The sequence below is a fragment of the Tursiops truncatus genome, chromosome 5 (genome assembly GCF_011762595.2).
Source record: "Tursiops truncatus isolate mTurTru1 chromosome 5, mTurTru1.mat.Y, whole genome shotgun sequence".
Classification (NCBI taxonomy): domain Eukaryota; kingdom Metazoa; phylum Chordata; class Mammalia; order Artiodactyla; family Delphinidae; genus Tursiops; species Tursiops truncatus.
The window spans coordinates 2,113,503-2,140,939 of NC_047038.1; the positions used below are offsets into that span (position 1 = coordinate 2,113,503).

Consider the following 27,437-nt stretch of genomic DNA (forward strand, 5'->3'; position numbering starts at 1 on the left):
TGTAATGCTCCCTTTTCAAGAAAGCTTTATTCTTATTTCTTAATTTACTTTTTAAATGGTGTTTTCTTATATTATCTGTTATTTTCTCATTTAGAATCTGATTATTTTAATAACTATTATAATTTACTGCAAAGAATTTTTAAAACAAGCTTTTGAGAGTCGTGTGTGTGACTAGAGGAGAAACAAAGGATGAGAGCCTCCCAGCATCTGGGCTTCATCTGCCTTTAGTCTTCTAGCAGAGGTTTGTTTACCTTCCAGGAAGGACTCTCTTGCATGTAAAAACTGGTTTTTCCCTAACAGACGCTGAACTAATCGCTTGTGTTTCTGGAAGAGTAATTAGTGTCCCTCTCACATGTACAGGCCTTACTTGGTAAACCTTTTGCCTTGTCTGACACGCACAAGCAAGAGACCTGAGGAGTCTGTCCAGGAGACCTTGGCTGCAGCTGTCCCTAAGATTATGGCTTCTTTTGGCAATTTTGCAAACGACAATGAAATTAAGGTATGATTGCTGCCTCAGGTCACAAGCGTGGGAGCTGGGCTTTTGCGCAGGCAGGCATTTGAGAGTACTTCTCGAGTTAGGCTGTGCTTCATAGTTTAGATTAAAACCTTTTGAGCTCTTTGGAGGCACACTGAGAGTTTCTTTCCACTTCTGCTTTCTTACTGTCGGGTGAAAAGAGGAATAGGGAGATGGTTTATAGATGCAAAATCCAAAGGCATTTTGCCAGAGCAGACTGGTTTTGGGGTATAAGATTGACTGCTTAGCCTGGCTGAAGAAAGGCCACCGTCCCTGGACTGCAGGCAGGAGAAAGCTCACCGATGATGCCTTGTGCGTACGAGTGCCCGGCAGCCGTTGGGAACCACTTCCTGTTTGTTTTTGCCCCAACCAGCAACCTTCAAACCCTCTTTAGTGTTTTGTCTATAATGTCCAGAAATCATGACCCTGTCACATGGTCTGAGGATTACAGATTCTTGACTTCATCCTTTTAGTGGGTCAGTCCTGTGTTAGTGTTTTTCTTGGTATTTCCCTCCACATTTCTAAATAACTTGCTTATACTGCTGGTTTTGGATTTTTTTATTTTTTACAATGGAAAAGATGAATTCAGCTCTAACCCTTCTTCCCTCTTTTTACTACAGTTATATCAGTATTCAGTGTGTACATTATTGTGCCTAAGTAAATAGTCACAGCTAGTTATGTTCTGTGCCGTGGTTATGTTTCTGTGTATAACTCTTCGGTATTTCCGGAGTCAGTAATTGCCTCTTTTTCATTTGCTTATTATTCTTTGGCAATTTCCGTCTTCTCACACCTCCCACCAGCGCTGTGTGTCTCAGTTCAGTTGTGCACATGATGGGTAGTTTCCTGGACCCGTTTCCTCCACTGGGGTCGTCCTGGGCTCTGCAGCTGCTGCTCCAGCCTGGTCAGGGCGCCCCTTAGGTCTGTCGCACGGTCGTGTCTTGGCTCCCCTGTCCGATGCCTGATTCCTGGCTGCCATGTCTTTGTCTCTCTAGGCTTACTCCTGGAGAGGGGGCTTCCTGAGAAAGGCTGACTGGCAAGTAAATCGTTTGAGATTCTGCATTAGTGAAAATGCCTTGATTTCTCCCTCACGCTTGGCTGGGCGTAGAGTTCTGGGGTGGAAATCGTCTTCCCTTAGGAATGTACAGGCTTTGCCCCTTTGTCTCATAGTCTCCAGCGGGGCATCCGAGAAGTCGAATGACCTGATCTCTTAGCCTCTGAATGTGTCCTTCTCTAGAAGGCTTTTGCTGTTCTGTGTAGGGGGGAGTGCTGGGTGCTTGATAGACCTTTTAATTTGGAACGTTCCAGCCTTCAGTTCTGGGAGTTGTCCTTATCCTTCTCTGACAATTTCCCCCCTTTATTTTCTCCGTGCTGCCTTTCTGAAATTCGTTAGTTAGCTGTTGGTCCTCCTGGACTGATGCACATTTGTACTATCTTTTGTTTCTATTTTCCACGTCTCTTTTCTGTACTTTGCTAGGAGATGTCCACCTCAGACTCTTCTCTGGAATTTTTGTTCCTGCTGTGGCATTAATTTCTAAGAGCTTTCTCGTGTTCAGAATGGTCATGTTTTCTGGCACCCTCTTCTTGTTTCATGAATACACTCTCTTATCTTTCTGAGGATACTGATTATAGTTTCTTGACGACTTCCTTTGACCTCCACGTTGTGTCTTTCTTCTCACTTCCTCTGTTCTATTTCCTGTCTTTCTCTTTTATGTCAGCAGTTGTCCGCATAGATTTGAGTGAGCCCCTAAAAAGCTTATTGGAAGCAAGTGTGTGGCAAGCTTTGTCCCCTGGTGGACTTCCTCAGGTAATGGGTAGTGAACCTGCTTTTCCACTGTGGGTCTTTAAATGTCAGTGTCAGTAAGTCTTTTCCTCTTGGGCCAGTCAATATCTCTAAAGAAAAATCCCTCATTCTCCTGCTTGGAGGCATCAGCCCAGCTGCATTTGTCCTGGGACCCTTGGATGGAAGGGTGCTGACAGTCTCACTGGTGAGAATGCAGACTTCTTCTTCATTTCTGTTTTCTGTCTGTGCCTCGTGCCTGTCCTCAGCTGTGGCAGCATCTCTGGGGATTCCCTGTCTCTGCGGGAGACGGGGAAGTGAAGACCACATCCCGGGCTGCCTGGGTGGGAACGGGGCTTGGCAGTTTACCCAAGGAGCTGTTAGATGAGCAGCTGTTTCGTCCCCACATCCACGCCACTTTCAGATGTCTCTGGTACTCCTAAGCCTGAGCTTTTCTTGGATTTCTGTGGCTTGAGTGAGCTTGCCTTTGGTTGGTGGCTTTCAGTCCTTCTCCCCAGCTCCCAAAAAGGCTTGCGTGGGAACTTCTGCCTGAGGGCTGCAAATCAGTCCGTTACCACTTGTTTACTTTCTAGCTTCCAGAAATTTGCTAATGCCTCTAGTCTGCGCTTGTCCCTGTTCTGTTCTTTTTGTCCTTGTAAGTTTATGCTTTTTAAACCTTGTACATGTGATTCTGGTGGGATGTCTGGGAAGTAGAGGTTCACGTGTCCGGTACAGCATGTTTGATCAGAAGTTTCCTAACAGGAGCCCTGCAGCGTTATTCTCAGGCTTGCCTGTTAAATATTGCGACTCCCGAGCCTTTTATTTGACTGGTGTATAATGTACATACAAGAAGCATGTAAATCATACATGTACTCCTTGATGAGTGGTCACAAAGCGAATCTGCCCTCACGGCCACTGCCTAGGCCTGGACATATGGAGCATCACCGGCACCCGGGAGCCTCCGCCCCCTCTCCCTGTCACTACTCCCTCCTTCCTCCACAGGGCTGATCACTGACCTGGCTGCTAATGCCATAGGGTCTGTTTCTAAATTGTAAATATGTAGGCCCATACAGTATGTATTCTTTTCGTCTGGTTTCTTTTGCTCAGCACTAAGCTCGTGAGATTCTCCCACGTCACTGCGTGTGTCACTAGATCCTGTGGTTTTCCGGAGCTGTGTAGCGTTCCCTTGGATGAAGGTGCTCCAGCTCATCATTTTACCGCAGCTGGACCTTGGGTCGTTCGTAGTATTGGCCGTCGCGAGCGTTGCTGCTGTGCCTGTCCTTGTACGTGTCTCTTGGAGCACAGGTTGTGATAGCTAGAAACGGAGATTGTGGGGTGTGTATACGCCACCTTCGGTAGATGCCTCCAAGCAGCTTTTCTCAGTGGCTGCACGAGCTCACACCTCATCAGCGGTGTGTGCGAATTCTGGCAGCCCCTGGCCTCGCGGAATTGGAATTTTGGTCATTGTAAGTTTAGCCGTCCGCTGAGTGTGTTCTGGAGTCACAGTTTGGTTTAATTTCCATTTCCACTCCCTAAGTACTCTGACCCTGAAGTGGAATGAAGTACTCTTAAATGTATGTCCTGCCTGTGTTTAGAGAAGTGGAGCTATCTGCCCTGTAGTCTAGCGCACTTCCTCCGCTTATGAGAAGAGCTTTAAAGGATGGTCTAGGTAACCTCCGGCCAGCAGCCTGCTACAGGGCATTCTTGGGATTGTGGGACTTAGAGCCAAGGAAGCCCCTTCGAGCTCTCGTTCCATTTTACTATTATTCCAAACTTTAAGTTCGCCATGGGCTGACTCTTCATAGTAATGTTTAGCTTTCATTCTGCTTAGAAGTTTGGACTAATATAGGATGATTCTTTATTTACCGTTTCAGTGATATGTGTGTGTGTGTGTGTGTGTGTGTGTGTGTGTGTGTGTGTGTGTGTTCTCACTCAAAGGAGTTCTTTAAAATGTATCTTTCCTTGAAGCTAAAAAAGTTTGTCAGAGATAAGTTGACTGGTTTCTCTGGGTATTGTCTCTGGGGAGAAACTGGAGGCCACAATCCACTAGGGGTGTCCTGTGGCCGGGGGTCTGGTCCTCCACCTCTCTGGTTCCAGAGGTCTAATCTGTGAATTCACTGAGCGTTGATGAGCCTCTGAGAACCAGTTTATGCCAACACGCAGTTAGGGAGAAGCTTGTTTAAGTCAGATGCCAGGCTGTTAATTGGCTGCTCCTTTGCCGATGGTTAGACTCCCCGGTAGGGCCCCAGTGGTGTCGCTGACTTGCCCAGCGAGGCTCCGTACACGCCCAGCAGTAGCTGGGCCAAATCATCGCTCAGAGCATAGCTTAGAATGATGGGAAGTAGACGGTCTTAAGTAACATAGTCACCAGACTCCTGCAGCTGGATGGTCACCCCCTTTCATTCTTTGGATATTTTTGTGAAGACTTAAACGGTCATCGTTAGCAATATAGCACCCCTCGAATTATAGCACCCCTCCTTTGGGTTTTCTTGGAGGCACGGTAACAAGTCTTATTCTCTGATTTCTTAGGAAACTAGCTGTGAGGAGTGTGTGGTCTCAGCTCAGTTACGCTGCACACGTCTTCCAGACCTGGGACTGTCTCTTGGTGGCATCAGCAGCACGTTTACAAGCCGTCGTTCAGGCTGGGACCTTGCTGTGATTGGCTAGCACTTTTCTCCTGGACTTCATTATTTACTGTGTGTGGTTTTGTTGTTTTTTTGCGGTACGCGGGCCTCTCACTGTTGTGGCCTCTCCCGTTGCGGAGCACAGGCTCAGTGGCCATGGCTCACGGGCCCAGCTGCCCCGCGGCATGTGGGATTCTCCCGTCCCGGATCGGGGCATGAACTCATGTCCCCTGCATCGGCAGGCAGACTCTCAACCACTGCGCCACCAGGGAAGCCCTGCATTTATTTTACATAGTGTTATTCACTGACCCTGGCCCCAACTATTGTAGGGACACCTTTTCTAGAAGTGAAGGCTTTCACTCTCGTGTAGGGACGTAGATGCTGAGCAAGTCCCTACTCAGTTTATAAGGAAATAAATCGACTACATAGTTGCAAACTGCTCTGAAATATCCCAGATTTGGTGTGCTTCCTTTCAGCTCTAGGAAGGTCTCAAATTGTTAGTACTTTATACTCTGCAAGAATTTGGAGCAAGTTATGCTTTTTGAAATACATGATGGTTTCTTTTTCTTTTTTTTAAAAAAATAAATTTATTTATTTTATTTTATTTATCTTTGGCTGCGTTGGGTCTTTGTTGCTGCGTGCGGGCTTTCTCTAGTTGCAGCGAGCAGGGCCTACTCTTCGTTGCGGTGTGCGGGCTTCTCATTGCAGTGGCTTCTCTTGTTATGGAGCGCGGGCTTTAGACACGCAGGCTTCAGTAGTTGTGGCTCGCGGGCTCAGTAGTTGTGGCTCGCGGGCTCTAGAGCGCAGGCTCAGTAGTTGTGGCGCATGGGCTTAGTTGCTCGCGGCATGTGGGGTCTTTCCGGACCAGGGCTCGAACCCGTGTCCCCTGCATTGGCAGGCGGATTCTTAACCACTGCACCAGGGAAGCCCATGATGAGTTTCACAGGAGCTTCGTCTTCTGTCTACTTGGACTTTGCTTCCACAGGTTCTGTTAAAGGCTTTCATAGCGAATCTGAAGTGCAGCTCTCCTACCGTGCGGCGGACGGCGGCCGGCTCGGCGGTGAGCATCTGCCAGCACTCCAGGAGGACGCAGTACTTTTACAGCTGGCTGCTCAGTGTGCTCTTAGGTAAGGCGTAGGCCTGTTAGTGAGTCTCCCCGTGGGGGGTGGTCACTAGCGTTTACTTGAGACAGGCCTGCGAAATTCTTTAAAATCAGGCAGCCCCTCGGCTTCTGGACCGGGCCCTTTAGCTCTGGCCGGCTGGTAAATGTGAATGAGCCCCTGTGGGGTCTGGGTGAGGGTTCCAAGAAGGCTCCTCCCCCTCGGTGCAGCGGTGCGGATGCGGCCAGGCCCTCGGACAGCTGGCGGGGCCGTGGGCGGGAGCCTTCCCGGGCCTGGCCCTCTGGCAGCACACCGTACCACCTCTGCGGAGACCCTGAGTGCAGGGAGTCCCCGTGGCCGGAAATTGAGGCTCAGGTCCCTGTGAGGGGCCTCTCTGGAGGGCTGTAGGCCCGGTGAAGGCTTCTCCTCTACTGTGGGCAATTGTGGAAATCCGTGCTGGCAGGTGCTGCCGGGAGCACACGGACGGACAGTCGACGTGAAAGAGCTGCGGGGCTTTCAGAGGCAGTGAAACTCACTCACTGCAGGGCCTCGCTGAGCTGAGGCTTTAAATGTTGCCCCTTAGAGCCACTCCTGGATTTTGGCCGCTACCGTGATGTTTGTGCCATCTGTTTCCCTCCCTGCCAGCCTCATGATACGGTTCTGCTTTGGATCTCTTCCTGTGAACAAAGGAAGCCACGAGTCTCCCAGCAGTGAATCCGATGTGACTGAATCTTGTTGCTGCCTTTGTAGGTTTGCTGGTTCCCGTGGAGGAGGAACGCTCCGCCCTTCTGATTCTCGGAGTGCTGCTCACATTGAGGTATTTGGTGCCCTTGCTGCAGCAGCAGGTCAAGGACACGAGCCTGAAAGGCAGCTTTGGGGTGACGCGGAAAGAGATGGAGGTCTCCCCCTCGACGGAGCAGCTCGTCCAGGTGGGCGTCCCGCGCTTTACTCTAGTGCTTGTGCGCACGTGACCCACGTTCGGAGACTCAGCTAATTTGGAAGAGAAGTGGCAGAGCCGAGGCTTAAGAGCGTGCACTCTGGAGCCAGACCCCGTGGTTCAGATCCTAGGTCATGACCCCGGCTACTCCACCTGTGTGTGGTAGTGATGTCAGATAAAAATGAAGGCGTCCCTTTACAAGGTCACCGAGGGTACTGTTTACGTGGACCTGCTCGAAGCAAACCCCAACCATCGTATTATTTTACTGCAACTATTTCATATGTGTCCTTATAGATGAGGACTCTTTTTTAAAAATTTTAATGACAATGCCCTTGTCATACCTAAAAAAAAGAACACTTTCTTAACATCAAATACCCACGTATCCCCTGTCAGTTTGTTCTTCTGCTCTTTGGAATCAGTACCCAAATAAGATTGGTTGATAAGGATTGTGATTCTCTTTGATCTGATGGTTGCCTTCTATCCCTATTTTTCCCTTAGAGTTCATTTTTTGAAGAAACAGATTGTCCTGTGGAACTCCCGGCAATCTGATTTTTTATTAATTGACTCTCCGTTGTATAAATTAACATGCTTCTTTGTTGTCTGTATTTCCTGTAAACCAATAACTGGAGCTAGAGACTTGTCAGATTTGGTGCATATTTTATAATATATGTAATATCTGAGTTCGGTAGTACCTGTACAATATTTTAAAATAAATATTATTGGAGTTGCATGCTCAGAACTTTTTTCTGATTTTTTTTTTTTTAAAAAAGGCTGCTTAGTCAAAAGTTTGGAGACCATTGGTCTAGTGGGGGAAGCAAGCAAACAGTCACTAAATAGCAAGGCGGGGGGTGTAGGGTACTGTAGAGTACATGGCAGGGGGCAGGGGGTGTGCATGACCAAGTTCAGGGAGGCATGCTGGGCAGGCTGTTACGGCTGATGCTTTTGGGTGAGTAGGATTTGAGCAGACACAGGGAGCTGGGAGAAGAGAGTTTTATAGACAGAAGCTGCAGCCTTTGCCAAGTGCACAGAGTGAGAGAGTGAGAGTGTGCGGGTGAGGGTGAGCTGGATCCTGTAAAGGTCTCCAGGCTTTCTCACAGGTCAGTAGGGGTGCTGGGGGAAGATGTGGCTAGAGGGATATTGAAAACTGTGTTAAACTAAGAGAGCAGTAATCCTGGGAGGATGGAGTGAAGGGGTATGGGATGTGGTGCTTAATTAATTACAGATTTTCTTAATAGTTAATGTTTCTTCAACATGGTTAAACAACATGGTACCTTGTTGCATTAGCAAGCTAGATAAGATTGTCTCTAAAACATATCTAATCTATTTTCTTTTGACTATTGGCCATTTTGAATTAAATTATTTTGATTAAGAAGTTCAACTCAGCTAATGTAATAATAGTTTGGCTAGCTATATTTAAATAGAATTTAAAATAATCCTGAGCCTGGCTAAACTGTTAAGCAAGTGTGGGCAAAATATAGATACTTTTAGATATGTAAGAATTCAGTTTGCTTTTCATGTGCACTTCCTTTTTTCATGTATGCTTTTTGAAAAAATTATTTGAAGATGTATTCCAGCAAAATGAGAAATAGATAACAAAAAAAGAGGAAGTCCTGAAATCCAAGAAACAAAGCACCTAACCCAGGAATGTGTTAGAAGCAATTCTGAGATGACTGGTACTGTGTGCCATTCAGATTAGAAACGGAGTCCAAGGAGCTCCTTGTGACCAATGTTATGATTAAGTGCTGGGAAAAAGGGAAGGCATGTGTGTATGTTAAAAGGAGGGGAAAACCAGGAAGATTTATAAAAGTAAGTTATCCAATTATGAAACAAATTAAAATGTTGAATAATTTTAAGCAAGTAAGAGATTATGATAAAAGAGAATCCATTTAACGGTTATCCTTGGGACATTCTCTTTCAAGTGACACAGGACTAGTAATAATGAAATACTTCTTTCTTTTTGGGTCCAGTCACATTAACAGGCTTTGCAGTGAAGGGTGTTAATGTACACGTGATGAGACACATACTGATTTTTTTTTTATTGGCGTATAATTGCTTTACAATGTTGTGTTAGTGTCTGCTGTACAACGAAGTGAATCAGCTGTACGTATACATATATCCCCTCCCTCTGGGACCTCCCCCTCCCTCCCCTCCCCCCCATCTAGGTCATCACAGAGCACCGAGCTGAGCTCCCTGTGCTATACTGCAGGTTCCCACTATACCTGTTTTACACATGGTAGCGTACTTACGTCAGTTGTAATCTCCCAATTCATCCCACCCTCACCTTCCTGCCCACCGTGTCCACACGTCTGTGCTCTACGTCTGCGTCTCTATTCCTGCCCTGCAGATAGGTTCATCTGTACCATTTTTCTAGATTCCACATGTATGCGTTAATCTGCAATATGTGTTTTTCTCTTTCTGACTGAGTTCGCTCTGTATGACAGATGCTCAACATCTAGGCAGAGCACGTGCGATTTTAAAAGTTACATCGTACTAAATAAATGTAACCCTTAATATAAAAGCACTCAGGTTGCTAACAGAATTTGGGAGGAGGCAGATGAGGTGAGGGAGTGTGGGTGCCCATTTCCCCCATTTACATAGTAAGAAGTCAAGAGATTCTTTGCTCAGAGCAGACGGCTCAGGAATCGCGGTGTAAAGCTGATTACCTAGAGCAGGGCTCATGGGCCAGCTACTCAACTGCAGCACCGTAGCAGGAGAGCAGCCACAGACAGTACACACACAGCCGTGCTCCAGTAAGACTATGTGCAGAAACAGATGGAGGGCCACATTCGCCTGTGGACTGCGGTTTGCAGATCTGTGACCTAGAGTTACGGAGGTAACCATCAGAGGAACTAAAAACAAGCCAGTCAAAGTAGCCACCTTTGAGACTTTTACTCTATAAACCGCTATACTGTCTTTTTAAAAAACGTATATATGACTTTTATGATATTAAAGGTAAGGCTGCCCAACTTGGCAAATAAAAATAGGGGGTACCAGTTATTTGAATTTCAGATAAATCATCAGTAATCTTGTGGTGTAAGTATGCCTGAAGTTGCACGGGACACAGTTACACTACAAAATTATTTGTTTATCTGAAATTCAGGTTTGGCTGGGAACTCCGTATATTATCTGGCACCTCTAATTAAAGGGAAAAAGGATAAATACACTATGTTCATATAATGTGATATAGTATTAAAAGCACTAGTGAAGCTTAATGTAGTGCCTTTAAAGGCTTTGGAAACCCTTTCTCAGTGGCACTCATGACAGTACTTCTTGCTTATGACGTGTGTGTTCGAGTAGCTGTGCGCTCCGTGTATTTGGGGCTTTACTCTCCTTTACTAGTCGCCCGTTTACGGAGCTGGAGCTCTTCACTAGCCTGCTTCTGCTTTTGTGGAAGTGCTCTAATTACTTTTAAGGAATTAAGGTAACAGTGAAAAAAATGCTGGGACTTTAGAAAACAGCATGGAAGCTATGATCACACTGGTAGAAGGGATAGAGAAGTTTTTAGAGAGTGAAATTAAGGCACAAATTTTCCCAACGTAAGACAAAACAAAAACCTGAAACCTAGGACACATTTTAAAAACCATGGGAATGACACTGGTGTTTCTGTTTCTAGGTGTACGAACTGACCTTGCATTATACTCAGCACCAAGACCACAATGTTGTGACTGGCGCGCTGGAACTCCTGCAGCAGCTCCTCAGAACCCCTCCACCTGAGCTCCTGCGGGTGCTGACCACGGCGGGCGGCATCGGGCAGCTCACTGCCGCTAAGGATGAGCCCGGTTGCCGAAGTCGTAGCGGAAGTATCGTGGAGCTTATAGGTAAGGTGTTAGGAAGGTGACTCTTGGAGTCCACCCTGCAGTGTTATTGGCCCCTCTCCTGACCCTTGCTCCGATGCTGTGCTGAGCAACGGACAGCTCAGTTCCTTAGGAGACTTGCGATGCAGGTGTCGTCCTTATTGTGTAGACGGGGCAGGGCTGAGGTGGGAAGGCTAGGTGGCAGGGTGAGGCCAGCACGTGAAACCCGCCTCCTGCATCTGACTCGGCTGCCTCTGCGTGGCATTTCATCTGTCGTGAAGTGGAAGCATTCGGGAAGGGATTTCCAGGCGCTGTGTCCCTTTGCCAAAGGTGGGCTCTTCAAGTCTTCCTGGAATTCTGGACTCCTTTTCTGCCCTCTGGGCCCTTTTTGCTGTTGCGCCTGATTCTAGAAAACCCCTTCTGTTCCTCGTCTCGTGGCACCTCTTCCGCCCCATCTCTGCTCTTCTTCCCCATGCTCTTGGGCACTGGGCCCTAATCCCGCCCCCGGATGCTGTGCAGACCTACCAGTCTAATGTGGAGCTGCCCCTGGGGAGCTGGAAGAGATGGGTCCCTGAGTCGCAGCCTCTAGAACTGGGTCTGGCTCAGCGGCAGAGGCTTCTTTCTGCAGCCTTTGCTGACTGCACTGAGTAGGCGTGGTGCATGGGGTCCGTTTAGTGCAGTGTGGGTGCGGTGTGGCCTTTACCCACAGCATCTGCAGACCAGGGAAGGTTGGCGTGAAGTCTGACTGCTGCCTCGTTTGAACACAAGTGTTTGCCTGAACCATGAGTAGAAAATGTTGATCTGCCTGTCCACTGTCCTTTGTACTGAACAATCCTTTTCTCTCTGGAATGCATGCCTTACAAATAATTGCTGGAAATACTAATTTCTAATGGTTGTTTCTAATGAAAATTTGTACTTAATTATTAGTTGACCAAATAATCCGAGATTTCTAATGTTTTTAGTTTGACTTTTTAAATACACTTTGAGCTCTTTTGCATTTTAGAACTGTATATTTGAGTGTTAATATAATTTTCACGTTGAAATTAAAATTGTAACATGCAGATTTCATGTTACAGCATGGTAGTTAAGCACCACCTGTAGAAATATGTTCACATATTTTCTAGTTTTAAAGTTGAATCAAGCTTAAAGATTTTCTAATTCCTTCTGCATTTTAGTGGCTTGTTACCTTACTTTCATCTGTCATTTTCTGTGATTTACAGCTGGAGGGGGTTCTTCATGCAGCCCTGTCCTTTCAAGGAAACAAAAAGGTGATTATTTCAGAAATGATTCTTATTTTCAATTTTACTGCTTTTTCCATATTTCCGTAATGTAATTGGCTATGCCTATAACTCTTCTCAGCAGGGTGATTATATGTATAAATGTTGCTGGAATCTGATAACCAGGCCTGAATAGTCCTGTAGGATGGCTTTTTAAAGAATAAATAATTAATTTATTTATGGCTGCATTGGGTCTTTGTTGCTGTGCGTGGGCTTTCTCTAGTTGTGGCGAGCGGGGGCTACCTTTTGTTGCAGCAAGCGGGCATCTCATTGCAGTGGCTTCTCTTGTTGCGGAGCACAGGCTCTAGGTGCACGGGCTTCAGTAGTTGTGGCTCGCGGGCTCTAGAGCGCAGGCTCAGTAGTTGTGGCGCACGGGCTTCATTGCTCTGCGTCATGTGGGATCTTCCCGGACCAGGGCTTGAACGCGTGTCCCCTGCATTAGCAGGTGGCTTCTTAACCACTGTGCCACCAGGGAAGTCCCTAGGATGGGTTTTAAAAGTTGCTTGTGTATCAGAATTGGTTTGTCATATATTTCCTTTTTTTTTTTTTTTTTGGTTGTACCACGTGGCTTATGGGATTTTAGTTCCCTGACCAGGGATTAAACCCGGGGCCCCGGCAATGAGAGCACCGTATCCTAACCACTGGACCACCACAGAATTCCCTGTCATAAATTTCTAATGCTTTAGGCCAGGGGTCAGCAAATGTTTTCTGTAAAGGGCCAGGTGGTACCCATTTTAGCCTGTGGCCCTTACTGTCTCTTTTGCAATGATTCAACTCTGTCCTGTGGCAGGAAGGCAGCCATAGACAATACTAAGCTAATGGGTGCAACTTCGTTCCAGTACAACTTTATTTTACAGAACTGGGTGAGCTGGAGTTTGCCTTCTCCTGCTTTAGGGAATGTTATGTTTATAAAGGTAACTCATCTTCCCAATGAATTTTGTTTAGTATTAGGAATAATGTTTGGTTAATTATTTGGTGAATTTGGGCCTGGTTGTCATTTTTCAGACATATTTAGCTTCGTACATACCTAAGTTTCTGATACAGTTTGTTTATTTTTATTTAATCGAAGTGTGTCTGACATGGTCTGATAGCTTTGGTACACGTCATCACTTATAGCACCAGTTATGTTCTGTTCCAGTCTAGATTTCCATAGGAAAGAATTGCTGCTGTTTTCTATTTTGAAATCCTAAAAGACTTACACCGTTTTTGGGTTTTTTTTGGTGTATAATTGACAGATAACAACTAATCTTTTACATACAACATACTAATCTTTTTTGTGTGTCATGAGTTGAATATTTAATTGAGAGCCTAATGCCTAATATTATTTGTAGTATTGAATGGGATCTTAACAGGAATAATATTCTAGCCTTAACTGGATTAAGTAAGCATTTCCTAGAAGTACTTAGAATTAATAATATTGGGGCCATCACAGTGTGGGATACTTAGTCAAGTTTGAGATTTTGGTGAAAACACTGAGATTGCTTGAAAACTGAAAGGGTTCCAGGAAAAGCTAGCCTTTCTGTTCTTGGACTAGGAAGAGATTTTTAGGCATGTGACTAGATTTCTCCGGCACTTGCCTTGTTTGTTTCTCGGTCACTTTTTCTGATGATGATAAAATGACTCGTTGACTAGTAGAGATGTATTTTGTTTCCTTGGGGGCTAGGACATACAATTTGTCCTCAATCTCTCTTTTGTTTTTCAAGTGTTTTGTCGTTGTTTTTATTTAGAGCTGCAGTCTTCACAGTTTCCTGTCATAGCTGCAGAATTCCTTTTTTCAAGTGAAGTCTGCCAGTACATGGGAGAGAGAAACAGAGTTGTTGTTGTTGAATGTAAGGGTGAGGGCTGGGGGTTGTGGCCTGGCATCCTGGCAGCAGCCTGGCCCTTGCCCACTCCTCGGGAGAACTCCTTGGAACAGATTTGCAAACCACTGTTTCCAAAGACAGAGACTGATTTCATTAACTCTGAATTCACAGGTTGGAATGTTATTTGCTTTCTCAAGGTAAATCACTTGTTCTGTAATAAAGGACCCTGTTATTTAGTAGATAAGCGAAGTTGCTGTGTTAGTTTCATCTAGATTTTGAGTTTCCTTTGCTTTATTCTGGGGTGGGGGGAGGGCTTTAACGTCACATCAGTGTAGATTTGTGGAAGTTATCACCCCTATGACTTAATCTTTGAAGAGCAGTGAAATCAGAAATTGGAACTTACCAGTAATTATATTGATAGTGTTGTTTAATGACATTTATATGTAATATAACCAAAATGATTTAATGATCCCAGTTAAATCATGTTAAGACTTTTGTTTACTTTTTTTCTTATTAATATAATTTAGAAACCATGAACTGTGAAATGTATTTTTAGGATTTTGCAAAAGATGAAATATTATTCCATCCTCATAGATCATAACAGTACCTGAGTACTGATTATCAATGATAGAAATCTAGCAGATTAAAAGATAAAATAAAAGTGACTTTTAGCTATAAAAGTTTTATATATAAGTTTTGATGTGCCATTGGAGATATGACATGAATATTCCAAAGGCTAATAGAATTGGTTCTAGCCATAACTTACCATTTTTAAGATTAAATAAATAGTAATATAAATTATTTAACATTAACAGTAGTCTAAGTCAATAAATATTAATTATTAAAGTACTTTGTGGTACAGATTGAGAATCGTTGCTTTTAATTCTTTTTCCATATAGGTTTATTGACTTTAATAATACTCTAAGTATGATATCTCTGCATTTTTTGTGTTTCACACTCTAGAGGTATAAAGGAACTTATATATGATGATGGACTGAGAGCAGGAATTAAATATACTTACGATATTCCTCTTGGAATGTACATTTATTTGATTTTCAAAGTTCGTCCTTTTAGCAAGCTTAAAAGGACTCTCGCTACATCATTTCCTAGGGAAAGTGCTCTTTGGAGAAGCAGCAGCCTTGGAGGATGACTCTGAGTCAAGGTCAGACGGCAGCAGCCCCACCTTTTCAGGTAGCTCTCTCGGAGTGGCCGTGGTGTCCTCCTTGCTCTCCCCTGCTGCGCCCACCTCCTCCCCTCCCCTGCACCTCCATGGATCTTGCTCCTGGGAGGCAGCAGTGAAGCCAGCTTGCTCAAATGGTGGATGATTCAGGAGTCTTTTATAGTGTTCACTTTGAAATGTGTGTGTGTTTTCTTGCATCAAGTGTTTGCTGTTTTCCCTGGTTTAAGCTGTTTTAAAATTAGGTTGATACTCCCTGAGTATAAGTCTTTTTGAGAAGAGGATGGTGGGTAAAGTGTCTCATGAATTGCATGGGTTGTGAGGGGGAAAATGGGATTAAAAATTGTCTGAGGCTCTGAACCAGGAAGAAATAGAAAATATGAACAGACCGATTATCAGTATTGAAACTGAATCAGTAATTTAAAAACTCCCAACAAACAAAAGTCCAGGACCAGATGGCTTCACAGGTGAATTCTACCAAACATTTAGAGAAGAGTTAACACCTATCCTTGTGAAACTATTCCAAAAAATTGCAGAGGAAGGAACACTTCTAAACTCATTCTATGAGGCCACTGTCACCTTGATACTGAAACCAGACAAAGATACCACAAAAAAAGAAAATTACAGGCCAATATCATTGACGAACATAGATGTAGTCAAATAGGATTTATCCCAGGGATGCAAGGATTTTTCAGTATCCACAAATCAGTCAATGTGATAGACCACATCAACAAACTGAAGAATAAAAACCATATGATCATCTCAATAGATGTAGAGAAAGCTTTTGAAAAAATTCAACATCCATTTATGATAAAAACTCCAGAAAGTGGGCACAGAGGGAACATACCTCAACATAATAAGGGCTATATATGACAAGCGCACAGCTAACATCATACTCAATGGTGAAAAGTTGAAAGCATTCCGTCTAAGATCAGGAACAAGACAAGGATGCCCAATCTCGCCACTTTTATTCAACATAGTTTTGGAAGTCCTAACCACAGCAATCAGAGAAGAAAAAGAAATAAAAAGAATCCAAGTTGGAATGGAAGAAGTAAAACTGTCAGTGTTTGCAGATGGTACTATACATAAAAAATCCTAAAGATGCCACCGGAAAACTACAAGAGCTCATCAATGAATTTGGTAAAGTTGCAGGATTCAAAATTAATATACAAAATTAATATACACTAACAATAAAATGTCAGAAAGAGAAATTAAGGAAGCAATCCCGTTTAGCATCTCATCAAAAAAAGAAAAACAAAAACCTAGGAATAAACCTACCTAAGGAGGCAAAAGACCTGTACTCTAAAAACTATAAGACACTGATGAAAGAAATTGAAGACAACATAAACAGATGGAAAGATATACTGTGATCTTGGATTGGAAGAATCAATATTGTTAAAATGACCATACCCCCAAGGCAATCTACAGATTCAGTGCAATCCCTATCAAATTACCAGTGGCATTTTTCACAGAACTGGAACAAAAAACTTTTTTAATTTGTATGGAAACACAAAAGACCCTGAATAGCCAAAACAATCTTGAAAAAGAAGAATGGAGCTGGAAGAATCCCTCCCTGACTTCAGACTCTACTACAAAGCTACACTAATTAAAACAGTATGGTACTGGCACAAAAACAGACACATAGATCAGTGCAACAGGATAGAAAGCCCAGAAATAAACCCACACACTTATGGTCAATTAATCTACAACATATGAGGCAAGACTATACAATGGAGGAAAGACAGTCTCTTCAATAAAGTGGTGCTGGGAACACTAGACAGCTAGATGTAGAAGAATGAAATTAGAACATTCTCTAAACCATATATGAAAATAAACTAAAAATGGATTGAAGACCTAAATGTAAGAACAGATACTATAAAACTCCTAGAGGAAAACATAGGCAGAATACTCTTTGACATAATCACAGCAGTGTTTTTCTGGGTCTGTTTCCTAGAGTAATGGAATTAAAAGCTTTTGCACAGCAAAGGAAACCATAAAGAAAATGAAAAGACAACCTACAGAATGGGAGAAAATATTTGCAAGTGACGAGACCGACAAGGGATTAATTTCCAAAATATACAAACAGCTCATACAGCTTCATGTAAAAAAAATATACAATCCAATCAAAAAATGGGCAGAGACCTAAATAGACATTTCTCCAAAGAAGACATAGAGATAGCCAACAGGTACATGAAAAGATATTCATTATCACTAATTATTAGAGAAATGCAAATCAAAACTACAATGAGGTACCACCTCACACCAGTCAGAATGGCCATCATCAAAAAGTCTACAAATAATAAATGCTGGAGAGGGTGTGGAGAAAAGAGATCCCTCCTACACTGTGGGTGGGAATGTAAATTGGTCCAGCCACTACGGAAAAGTGGAAGTGTGGAAGTTCCTTAAAAAACTGAAAATCGAGCTACCATATGATCCAGCAATCTCACTCCTGGGCATATATCCAGAGAAAACCATGGTTTGAAAGGATACATGCACCCATATGTTCACTGCAGCACTACTTACAATAACCAAAACGTGGAAACAATCTAAATGCCCATCGACAGAGAAATGCTTAAAGAAGACGTGGTGCATATATACGATGGAATACTATTCAGCCATAAAAAAGAATGAAATAATGACATTTGCAGCAACATGGATGGACCTAGAGATTATCATACTAAGTGAAGTAAGTCAGACGGAGAAAGACAAATATCGTATGCTAGCACTTATATGTGGAGTCTTAAAAAGATGATACAAATGAACTCATTTACAAAACAAAAATAGATTCACAAAGAAAACAAACTTATGGTTACCAGAGGGGAAAGAGCAGGAGAGGGATAAATTGGGAATTTGGGTTTAACAGATATACACACTATTATATATAAAATAGATAAACAAAGACCTACTGTATAGCACAGGGAACTATATTCAATGTCTTGTAATAACCTATAATGGAAAAGAATCTGTAAATATATAAATATATATATGCATGTAGCTGAATCACTGCTGTACACCTGAAACATTGTAAATCAACTATACCTCAATTAAAAAAAATTGTCTGAGGATAATTTAACTTGAAAGAAATTTACATTTGTTTACAAATAGTTATCTAAGCTCTTTATTCATCTTGTGAAAGATGAGTATTTAGTAAGATACTAATAATTGGATTAAATGAGAGTGGTTTGGGTTGTATAACCCTGTGCAAAATAATATTTTTAGATAACTGAAAATGAGGCTGAAATACTGGGGAAGGAAAATCTGAATGATTTCAGTGGTGATTACTTATTTATTGATTTCTACAAAATAGAAATTGATTTTTTAACTTACAAAAATAAAGTTAAAACAACAAAAAAATTGCAGCTATACACAACATTATAAAGCCCAAGTGCTCATTGACCCACTGGCCTACAGGAGTGACACTGCTAACAGCCTGGTGTAGATTTTTATGTAGTGGTAGTATATTTATTTATTTATTTATTTATTTATAAATAAATAATTTTACTTATTTATTTATTTGGTTGCACCGGGTCTTAGTTGCAGCAGGTGGGCTCCTTAGTGGCAGCTTGCCAGCTCCTTAGTTGTGGCATATGAACTCTTAGTTGAGGCATGCGTGTGGGATCTAGTTCCCTGATCAGGGATCGAACCCAAGCCCCCTGCACTGGGAGCACAGAGTCTTAACCACTGTGCTACCGGGGAAGTCCCCATAATGGTGTTTTGTTTGTTTGTTTGTTTGTTTTGTTTTTTGTTTTTTTTTTAAATGGGAATTTAAAAACTAAACTAGGAAAATGTGAAACTTTACGCTACCGGAGAGTAGGACTGGCTTAGAGGTCTTGAACAGGGTCTGGGAAGAAGGAAAGCCCATCTCCAAGAGCACTGCTTGCTTAGAGCTCCGGGCATTTGGGTTTTTTTTGTTTTTTGCTTTTTTAAATAAATTTATTTATTTTTGGCTGCGTTGGGTCTTTGTTGCTGTGCGTGGGCTTTCTCTAGTTGTGGCGAGCGGGGGCTACTCTTAGTTGCTGTGTGCGGGCTTCTCATTGCAGTGGCTTGTCTTGTTGTGGAGCACGGGCTCTAGGCACGCAGGCTTCAGTAGTGTTGGCTCTTGGGCTCTAGAGCGCAGGCTCAGTAGTTGTGGCGCACGGACTTAGTTGCTATGTGGCATGTGGGATCTTCCCGGATCAGGGCTCGAACCCTGTCCCCTGCATCGGCAGGCGGACTCTCAACCACTGCACCACCAGGGAAGCCCTGCTCCAGGCATTTGTGACCACCCAGCCTGTGCCCCTGACCAGGCTGCCTAGGAATCGCCTAAGTCTTGTCGCTGCTCCACGCTCAGGCTGGACCAGTTGCTTAAGAACTGGAGGTGGCAATGTTGCTGGGCAGGGTTCAGGTTTTGCACTGAAATGCCATTTGAGAATATTCACAGCACTTAAAAAAATATCTACTTGTGATCCTTATTTTATCAATACTGTAATATAGTAAAAGGTAAGTAAATAATACAGTAAACATGTTTGAAGGATGCACTGTTGTCTTGCTTTTGAAATTGAGTAGTTCATATTTTCACTGTATTTCAGGGATTCTTGCAGTTAAAACATTTGCTGATAGTGAACTTTGGGGTATTTTGCAAATATCTGATCCCGTATTGAATGCTTTTCCTGACCCTTTGAAGAATGAGTGTTTCTTTGTCTTCAGCCTCAGTCAAGGGTGAGATTGGTGGTGAGCTGGCTGCCTCTTCTGGGGTCTCCACTCCTGGCTCAGCTGCCGACTCTGTGGGTCACGACATCATCACTGAGCAGCCCCGGTCACAGCACACACTTCAGACGGACTCGGTGGATCTGACCGGCTGTGACTTGACGAGTGGTGCCACTGACGGGGACGAGGAGGACATCTTGAGCCACAGCTCCAGCCAGATTAGCGCCGTCCCGTCTGACCCTGCCATGGACCTGAACGATGGGACCCAGGCCTCCTCTCCCATCAGTGACAGCTCCCAGACCACCACCGAGGGGCCCGATTCAGCCGTGACCCCTTCCGACAGTTCTGAAATTGTGAGTGGTTGGAGGGGGCAGCCCGGTTTCTTCAGAGGGGCCTTCCCTGGAGGCCCAGACCTGGACCCTCCTGCTGGCTCACTCCATTCATCTGACCCACTGATAATAGTGTAGAGGTCACCAGCTCAGATCCTTAACAGGCAGCTCGGCCCCATCTGAGTCCTTCACTGAAGGAAACAGCCCAGTGTCTTTTGTGCCGAACGTGGAGGTCACAAGTGCATTAGAAGTTTCTTAATATCTTGTTGGGCACAGGTTAAGTCATTATTTTGAAAGTCCTTGAGGAGCCTGTTATTAACAGACCTGTGATCTTAATGCAGGATGATTAATAACATTAATACTGCGCGTTATTTTAACCCTTTTTGACTTTTCAAAACCTTTTACAACATGTCCCATCTTGAGCATGGCTCTGAGGGCCTCTTATCTGAGTTAGTGGACAAGAAGCGCCTCAAGAGTGGTCTAAGGTTTGGTGCAGGTATATACCAGATTTTACAGCCCCACTTTATCGAAACAGTTCGTACTGTTGTTTTGCTACTATTGAATGCATTTTATTAAGAATATATATATATATTTTACTTAAATGAATACAGAAACTGTGCGTTACAAATCATGAGCTAAAGCACTGGCAGCTCTCCACCTGTCACGTGGATGAGGTTCCTAATGGCCGAGTGGATTGCCGCTTACTCGGCTGGAGAAGGGGGCTCACGGTTGGGGTTTTTAACTAGAAGACCTGGAGGAGGATAGGACAGATAACGGGAACGGTGGGAAATGATTTTAAGTCAGGAAAGGGTGAAGAGTGCTAACCAGTAGGCTGGGAGAAGAGAAGGTTGGGAAAGCGCTGGGCTCAGTAGCACGTTAAGTGTGCGGAGGAAGTTTCTGTTGTTTGCTTCTTGCACCAGCTTTCATCTTGCCTTTTCACAGTAGATAATTTCTGGGCAGGTTTGCTAGAAGTAGGACTGAATGACCATAGGAGGTTGTGAAAGCCTCCCATCTGGGAGTGCTGCAGCAGCTGTATGTTGTGTGGTAGGGCTGGGCCAGGGACCCACGCTGGGCTGTAGCCTGCAGGGAACTAAACCTCTTCCCTTGATGCTTCTCACACTGGCAGAGTTCTTTCTGATTTATGAGGTGCTTCCATGTCCTTTATTTAGTCATTAGTTATTGGCTGAACAAATGTACTGAGCATCTGTTATGTTCCAGGGATTGTCCTACAAGCCGCAGATGAAGTAGAGGGCACAACATACAAAACTGCTCACACAAAGCTAATATATATATTTAATTAAATTAATTAATTAATTAATTTATTTTTGGCTGTGTTGGGTCTTCATTTCTGTGCGAGGGCTTTCTCTAGTTGCGGCAAGTGGGGGCCACTCTTCATCACGGTGCGCAGGCCTCTCATTGTTGTGGCCTCCCTTGTTGCGGAGCACAAGCTCCAGACGCACAGGCTCAGTAGTTGTGGCTCACGGGCCTAGTTGCTCCGTGGCATGTGGGATCTTCCCAGACCAGGGCTCGAACCCGTGTCCCCTGCATTGGCAGGCAGATTCTCAACCACTGCGCCACCAGCGAAGCCCAAAGCTAGTATTTTAGAGTGGGACTCCTCAAACTCTTCCCATTTAGGGCCAGATAATAAATATCTTTGGCTTTGTGAACCATATGACCTGTGTTGTATACTCATCTGTGCTGTTGAAGTGCCAGAGCAGCCGTAAATATGTAAATGAACGTGCATGACTGTGTTCCAATAAAACTTTATTTACAAAAACAGCTGGTGGGCCAGGTTTGGCACACCAATGTAGTTTGCCTGCCTCTGTTCTAGAGTGTGTGCCTGTGTGGGTGGGGCAGATGATGAGCCAGTAATCAACAGGTAAATAAACACATAGTCAGATAGCAATAAGTGCCATAGAGAAAAATAAGCCAACTGTAGGGGGTCGGGATTGTCCTCATGAGATAGCCCAGTGCGGGCCTTGTCTTGGAGGGAGCCCACCATGATGAGAATTCTGCCTCGGCCATTTACTAGCTGTGTAGCCTGGCACAGTTATGGCCCTTCTTGCCTCAGTTTTCTTATCCACGAAATGAAGAGGATGACAGTACTTATGTTGTTAAGGCTTATGAGGATAAGGGAAATAATACATGTAATTACTTTTGAGCCTGCCTGGGGTGTAGTATGATATTCAAAAAATGTTGTTTTTTATTGTGGTGAAACTTCTCATTTTAACCTGTGTGGGTTCTTTTTTTTTTAAAACAGTCTGGAGAGTGGAGGAAATCATTTCTTTCTTGGTTGTTTTTGAGCAAGTAGCTCAGTTTCTTTTTAATTTAACTGGAGGGATTTGGGATGATTTTTTAAATGATATAGAATTTATTTCAGTAATAATTTAACTTGCATACTGAAGGTACATCACTCAGTTTTTCAGGTCAATTACAATTGGATGTGAAAAATTTTGCTGTATGAAATCATAACCCACATATATGGCTAAATATATGAAATATTGTGCCCAAAACTTAGTTGGGTCATTTCTAACAGTTTAGGGGATAACCTATTGGTAGACTTTTGTCTAAAAGATTTTTCCTCATTTTTGACTTACTGTAAAATTTGCTTGTGAACACAAAGACTTTTGTTTGGATTTTTTTTCTTTTTGTAATCAAAAAGAGAAATGTTCAGATTGGAATTGTTTTGGAATTTTTAGAGTTACAAAAGCTTTTTATAATGTAGCAGTAATGCGTGGTCAGTCAGCTCTTGATAATGTACACGCACGCACCCATGTGTACTTGAAGAAGTGACCTTCGTGTTGGCGTGTGAGATGTGGTCCGTGTTATTTGGAGGGTTTTGCCTTTGCCTTCCACGTTGGAGGGCTTGCCCCTCGGTGGTCGCACTTCAGAACCCTCACAGCCCCTCTTGAACTGTTTAGGTATTAGATGGTGCTGACAGCCAGTACCCAGGGATGCAGGTGGGGCAGCCCCAGGATGTGGACGAGGACGCTGCTGTGGTTCTTCCTGATGAAGACGCGGAGGCTTTCAGAAACTCTTCCATCGGTACGTTGACTTCAGGCCATGTACTACGGAGCGGCCTTGTCTTTAACCCTGACCTCTTATATCTCAGCTTCTGAGAAGAAATCTCCTGGTGTCTTTGTTTCCTGAGGTTTAAATAGCAAATGAGGAAAATCAATTGAGAAGTTATTATCCTTTTTTTAATCTAAATCCTGTGGTTTCCTATTGACTTTGTGTAAATGTGTATTTGTGTTTTAATTGGAAACTTGTCACTTAACCTCTCTTTCTCTGATTTTGAAGCCCTTCAACAAGCACATTTGTTGCAAAGCATGGGCCACAGCAGGCAGCCCTCTGACAGCAGTATAGATAAATTTGTCTCAAGAGATGAAGCTGCTGAGCCAGGAGATCCAGAAAACAAGGTGAGACACTTAGGCCGAGACTGCTCAGCATCCCGAGCTCCCGTGAGCGTTCGGCAGTGCCCTGGTGCTGCCTGTCCACCACGCTCTTGGCTTTCCCGTCGCTGAGCTTTTGCTCAGCTGTCTCCCCTTCGCGTATTGACCTCTTCCCGGGTCTGCTCTGCTTTTCTGCCTCTCCAGGAGTGAGCGCGTCCTCACCATCTGGTGGTCATGCATGGCCTTGCAACGTTCTTGGTTTTGTTCCATTGAATTGATTTGTTTGTTTGTTTATTTACTGTGGTAAAATACTCATAACAAAATTTACCGTCGTAACCATTTTGAAGTGTACAGTTCAGTGGTATTAAGTGCATTCACACTGTTGTGCAGCCGTCACCACCATCCGTCCACAGAACTTTTCCCATCTTCCCAAACTGGAACTCTGTCCCCATTAGACACTAACCTCCCGTTCCCCCGGCCCCCGGCCCCTCTCACCCACCATTCTGCTTTCTGTTTCTATGGATTTGGTGACTCTAGGGACCTCATATACGTGGAACCATGCGGGATTTGTCCTTTCGTGACTGGCTTGTTTCACTCAGCAGAACGTCCTCAAGGTTCATCCGTGTTGTAGCAGGTGTCAGAACGTTTTTACTACATTTTGCTTTTCTTTCTCCTCATCTCTTAATGGACACTTGGGTTACTTCCACATTTTGTCTGTTGTAAATAATGCTGTTATCAGTGAGTGTACAAATACCTCTTCAAGACCCTGATTTCATTTCTTTAGGGTATATGTCAGAAGTGGAATTGCTGGATCATGTGATAGTTCCGTTTTTAATTTTTTGAGGAAACACTGTACTGTTTTCCGCAGGAGCTGCACCATTTTACGTTCCTACCCAAAGTGCACCAGCGTTCCATTTTTTCCACATCTTCGCCAGCACTTGCTGTTTTCTGCTCTTTTTGAGAGTGGCCATCACACTGGGTGTGAAGTGGTGTATCACTGTGGCTTTGATTTGAATTTCCCTGATGATTAGTGACGTTGAGCATCTTTTCATGGGTTTATTGGCCATTCATATGCCTTCTTTGGAAAATGTCTATTCAAGTCCTTTGCCCATTTTTTAATCAGGTTGTTCAGGTTTTTTTGTTGCTGCTCACTTGTCCATTGAACTATTTTAAAATTATCTCTCTTGCTTACCTTTTCCATGTAAGTGTCCTGTATTCCCAGCTAATTTTAAATTCCTTGAGGGCAAGAAGTAGTGTTTTGTACTTAGTCCCTCCATGATGCTCAGTCACTGTAGCGACCTCGGCTGTTCCTTCTGGGCCTCCTCGCACCAGGCCCACCCCTCACAGCTTTGGGCTCCCCCAGGCTCTTTCCTCTGCCCAAGGAGCTTCCCCCGGATGCCAGGTCTCAGCTGCCCTCCTGTGTGGCTCCCTCCCTGCACGTTGGGCTTATCCCTGCCACAGCCCACACGGCCCCGGGTCAGGACTCCTTCTGGCTGGTCTGATTCTGCTCTGCCGTGGCCCGTGAGGTTGGGCACCTGTGGGTGAAGGTAGGCGTCTCTGAATCCCAAGCGCCTGGCACAGCTGCTGTTCTGGAACTATTTGTTGGATGAACTAACGAATCAATGGGTGGATTCCGTGATTATAAGACAAACAAGTGTCAGTTTTTCTGTTCCAGCCCTGCCGGATCAAAGGCGACATTGGCCAGTCCAGTGATGAAGATTCTGCTCCTCTTGTCCATTGTGTCCGCCTTCTGTCCGCTTCATTTTTGCTAACTGGGGAAAAACACGGTAAGTGTAGAAAGGCAGGTGCAGAGTTGAAGGGAATGACTTTAGGTTTCAGAGGTCATCTTGGGAACCAGCTTCGTGCCTGTTTGCAGCAGACAGAGTAGAATCTGGGGACGAGCTTTGGTTTTCACTGACCGGAGCGGGAGGGAGGGGAAGACGGGAGCAGCTGGTTTAGTGGGTCTAGTTTTGTGTATTTGGAAGCTGGATGTGTGCTGCTTTGAAGCTGAAGGTGACCCAGGTGTATTTGTTTGCAGCCTTGGTTCCGGACAGGGATGTGAGGGTCAGCGTGAAGGCACTGGCGCTCAGCTGTGTTGGAGCTGCTGTGGCCCTTCACCCTGAATCTTTCTTCGGCAGACTTTACAGAGCACCGCTTGACACCATGGAATACCCTGGTACGTTCAAAGTTTGTGTCTTATTCCTCACGTTCAGTCATTATTTTGAAAACTATTTCAAACCGTCTTGACTATTTTAGTTTTAGAGCACTAAGTTTTCTTAGCTGATTTGTGGCATTTGAGGGGTGTTCTCCATAAAACACACAGTCATGTTTTTAGCTTCCTGGACCCCCTATAGATGCAGCGTTTAGTTGAAACACATACAACAAAGCGATAGAAATCTGGGAACGGCAGAGCTTATTTGCATATGAATTGGATTTATACCAAAAGCGCAAATTGTATATAATCAAAATTGCTTTGGGCCACACCACCCAGGCCAGGTGTTCACACTCAGAGCCGGTGGGCACCAAGACCAGCTGGGGCAGCAGCGAGCCAGTCTCCTGTCATGCACGTTCTGGGGCGTATTCTCACGATACAGTGAATGGTGGGAAGACTCGCTCCCCTAAAGTTATCCTCCTGCCTGCTCTCTGTCTTTCCTTGGGCAAGGGGACAACCCATGCTTTTGAATTTATATTAGGTAAGTATGGACAAGTTTGAGGTTCTCTAATAATTTTTTGAGATGAAACCTTGGAATTTTGATTATTGGCTGACAACCTGGAATTATAATCCGGAAAATCTATTGTATTGAAGGATGAATATAGAATCTTTAAACCCCGAAACGTTTTTACCACTGATGGTTATTATATTCAAGTCTTTTCTAGATTAGGATCACTGCCTCGCCCTCTTTTTCTTTCCTGAGAATTCAGCCTTTGCCCTGAGTTAGAAAGTTGACGGTAGGGACTTGTACAGTGGCCGGCCGTCTCTCTCCACAGAGGAGCAGTACGTGTCAGACATCTTGAACTACATCGACCATGGGGACCCGCAGGTCAGAGGAGCCACAGCTATCCTCTGTGGGACCCTTGTCTCCTCCATCCTCAGCAGGTCCCGCTTCCACGTGGGAGACTGGATGGGCACCGTCAGAACCCTGACAGGTAACGTCGAGTGTTCATTTTTCAGTGTTGTCTCTTCCAGATGGCATTCTCATGTTCAGGTTCACATGAAGGTGTTTGTTCCTTGCTTTTCCGATCAGGAAATACATTTTCTCTGGCGGACTGCATTCCCCTGCTGCAGAAAACTTTGAAGGACGAATCTTCTGTTACTTGCAAGTTGGCTTGTACAGCTGTGAGGGTGAGCATAGTCATTTGTGGAAATCACTTCTTTGATTAGTGGAAATTTTACCAATGTTACAGTTAAAATTGGAGCTTAACATTAAATATTTCCAGATATTCTGAACAATAATAAACATCTGTGTATCCACCACTCAGCCTTAGAAGGAAAACATTGCCAACAGTTAAGGTTTAATAGACTTTGATTTAAATCTCAGAATATTTGTTTGAAGTATACCTTCCCTAAAGGGTGTCTGTACCTTGCTCACATTAAGCGTAAAACCTGTGGAATTAAAAAACCAACAACTCTTTCAGTCCCATAGAATGGATAGAGTTAAAGTGAGGCATAGGGGTTATTTAATCCCCTTTGTTTTTTGTGTCAAGGGAGAGCCCCAGTCCTTTATGTGGTAGGAAACTTTATATCAGCTGGTTCATAAATCACAACTGGCTAGTCAACAGCAGTCCCAGTTAACCAGTAAAAATCAAAACAAAAACCCTACAATTGTCAGATTTATGGGATACCGTCCCTTTGGCCCGGCCAGAATTGTTCCTCAGTGCGAGTTGTTTGCCAAGTTTCAGTCAGTCTGTCTTTGCTGGAGCAGAAGGAAGGGGGTTGGCGGCAGGCAGCAGGCCGTGTGTGGAACTGCCCACGAGTGTGCTCAGGGCCCGGGGGAGGGTGCAGCCTCGGAAGCCCCGTCCTGTCCGCT

The 27,437-nt window shown here is 44.2% G+C and overlaps 1 protein-coding gene across 15 annotated transcripts in view; it reads left to right on the forward strand.

Annotated features, from left to right (window-relative positions):
* The window catches only part of HTT (huntingtin), a 137,239-nt gene that overhangs the window by 27,831 nt on the left and 81,971 nt on the right, over positions 1-27,437 (forward strand). For 13 of the 15 annotated variants that reach the window (XR_012331826.1, XR_012331825.1, XR_004526584.2 and 10 more), the window contains 13 exons: positions 361-499; positions 5,901-6,042; positions 6,766-6,944; positions 10,566-10,770; positions 11,967-12,014; positions 14,936-15,016; positions 19,689-20,041; positions 22,939-23,062; positions 23,318-23,436; positions 25,085-25,196; positions 25,448-25,585; positions 26,398-26,556; positions 26,655-26,752. Coding sequence is in view for 12 of the 15 variants with exons in the window: in XM_073804773.1 (XP_073660874.1) it covers positions 361-499; positions 5,901-6,042; positions 6,766-6,944; positions 10,566-10,770; positions 11,967-12,014; positions 14,936-15,016; positions 19,689-20,041; positions 22,939-23,062; positions 23,318-23,436; positions 25,085-25,196; positions 25,448-25,585; positions 26,398-26,556; positions 26,655-26,752 (1,897 nt within the window). In the remaining 3 variants the exon portion in view is untranslated. The remainder of the gene's footprint in view (positions 1-360; positions 500-5,900; positions 6,043-6,765; positions 6,945-10,565; positions 10,771-11,966; positions 12,015-14,935; positions 15,017-19,688; positions 20,042-22,938; positions 23,063-23,317; positions 23,437-25,084; positions 25,197-25,447; positions 25,586-26,397; positions 26,557-26,654; positions 26,753-27,437) is intronic. The other 2 variants (XM_033856572.2, XM_033856575.2) reach the window with 2 other exon arrangements.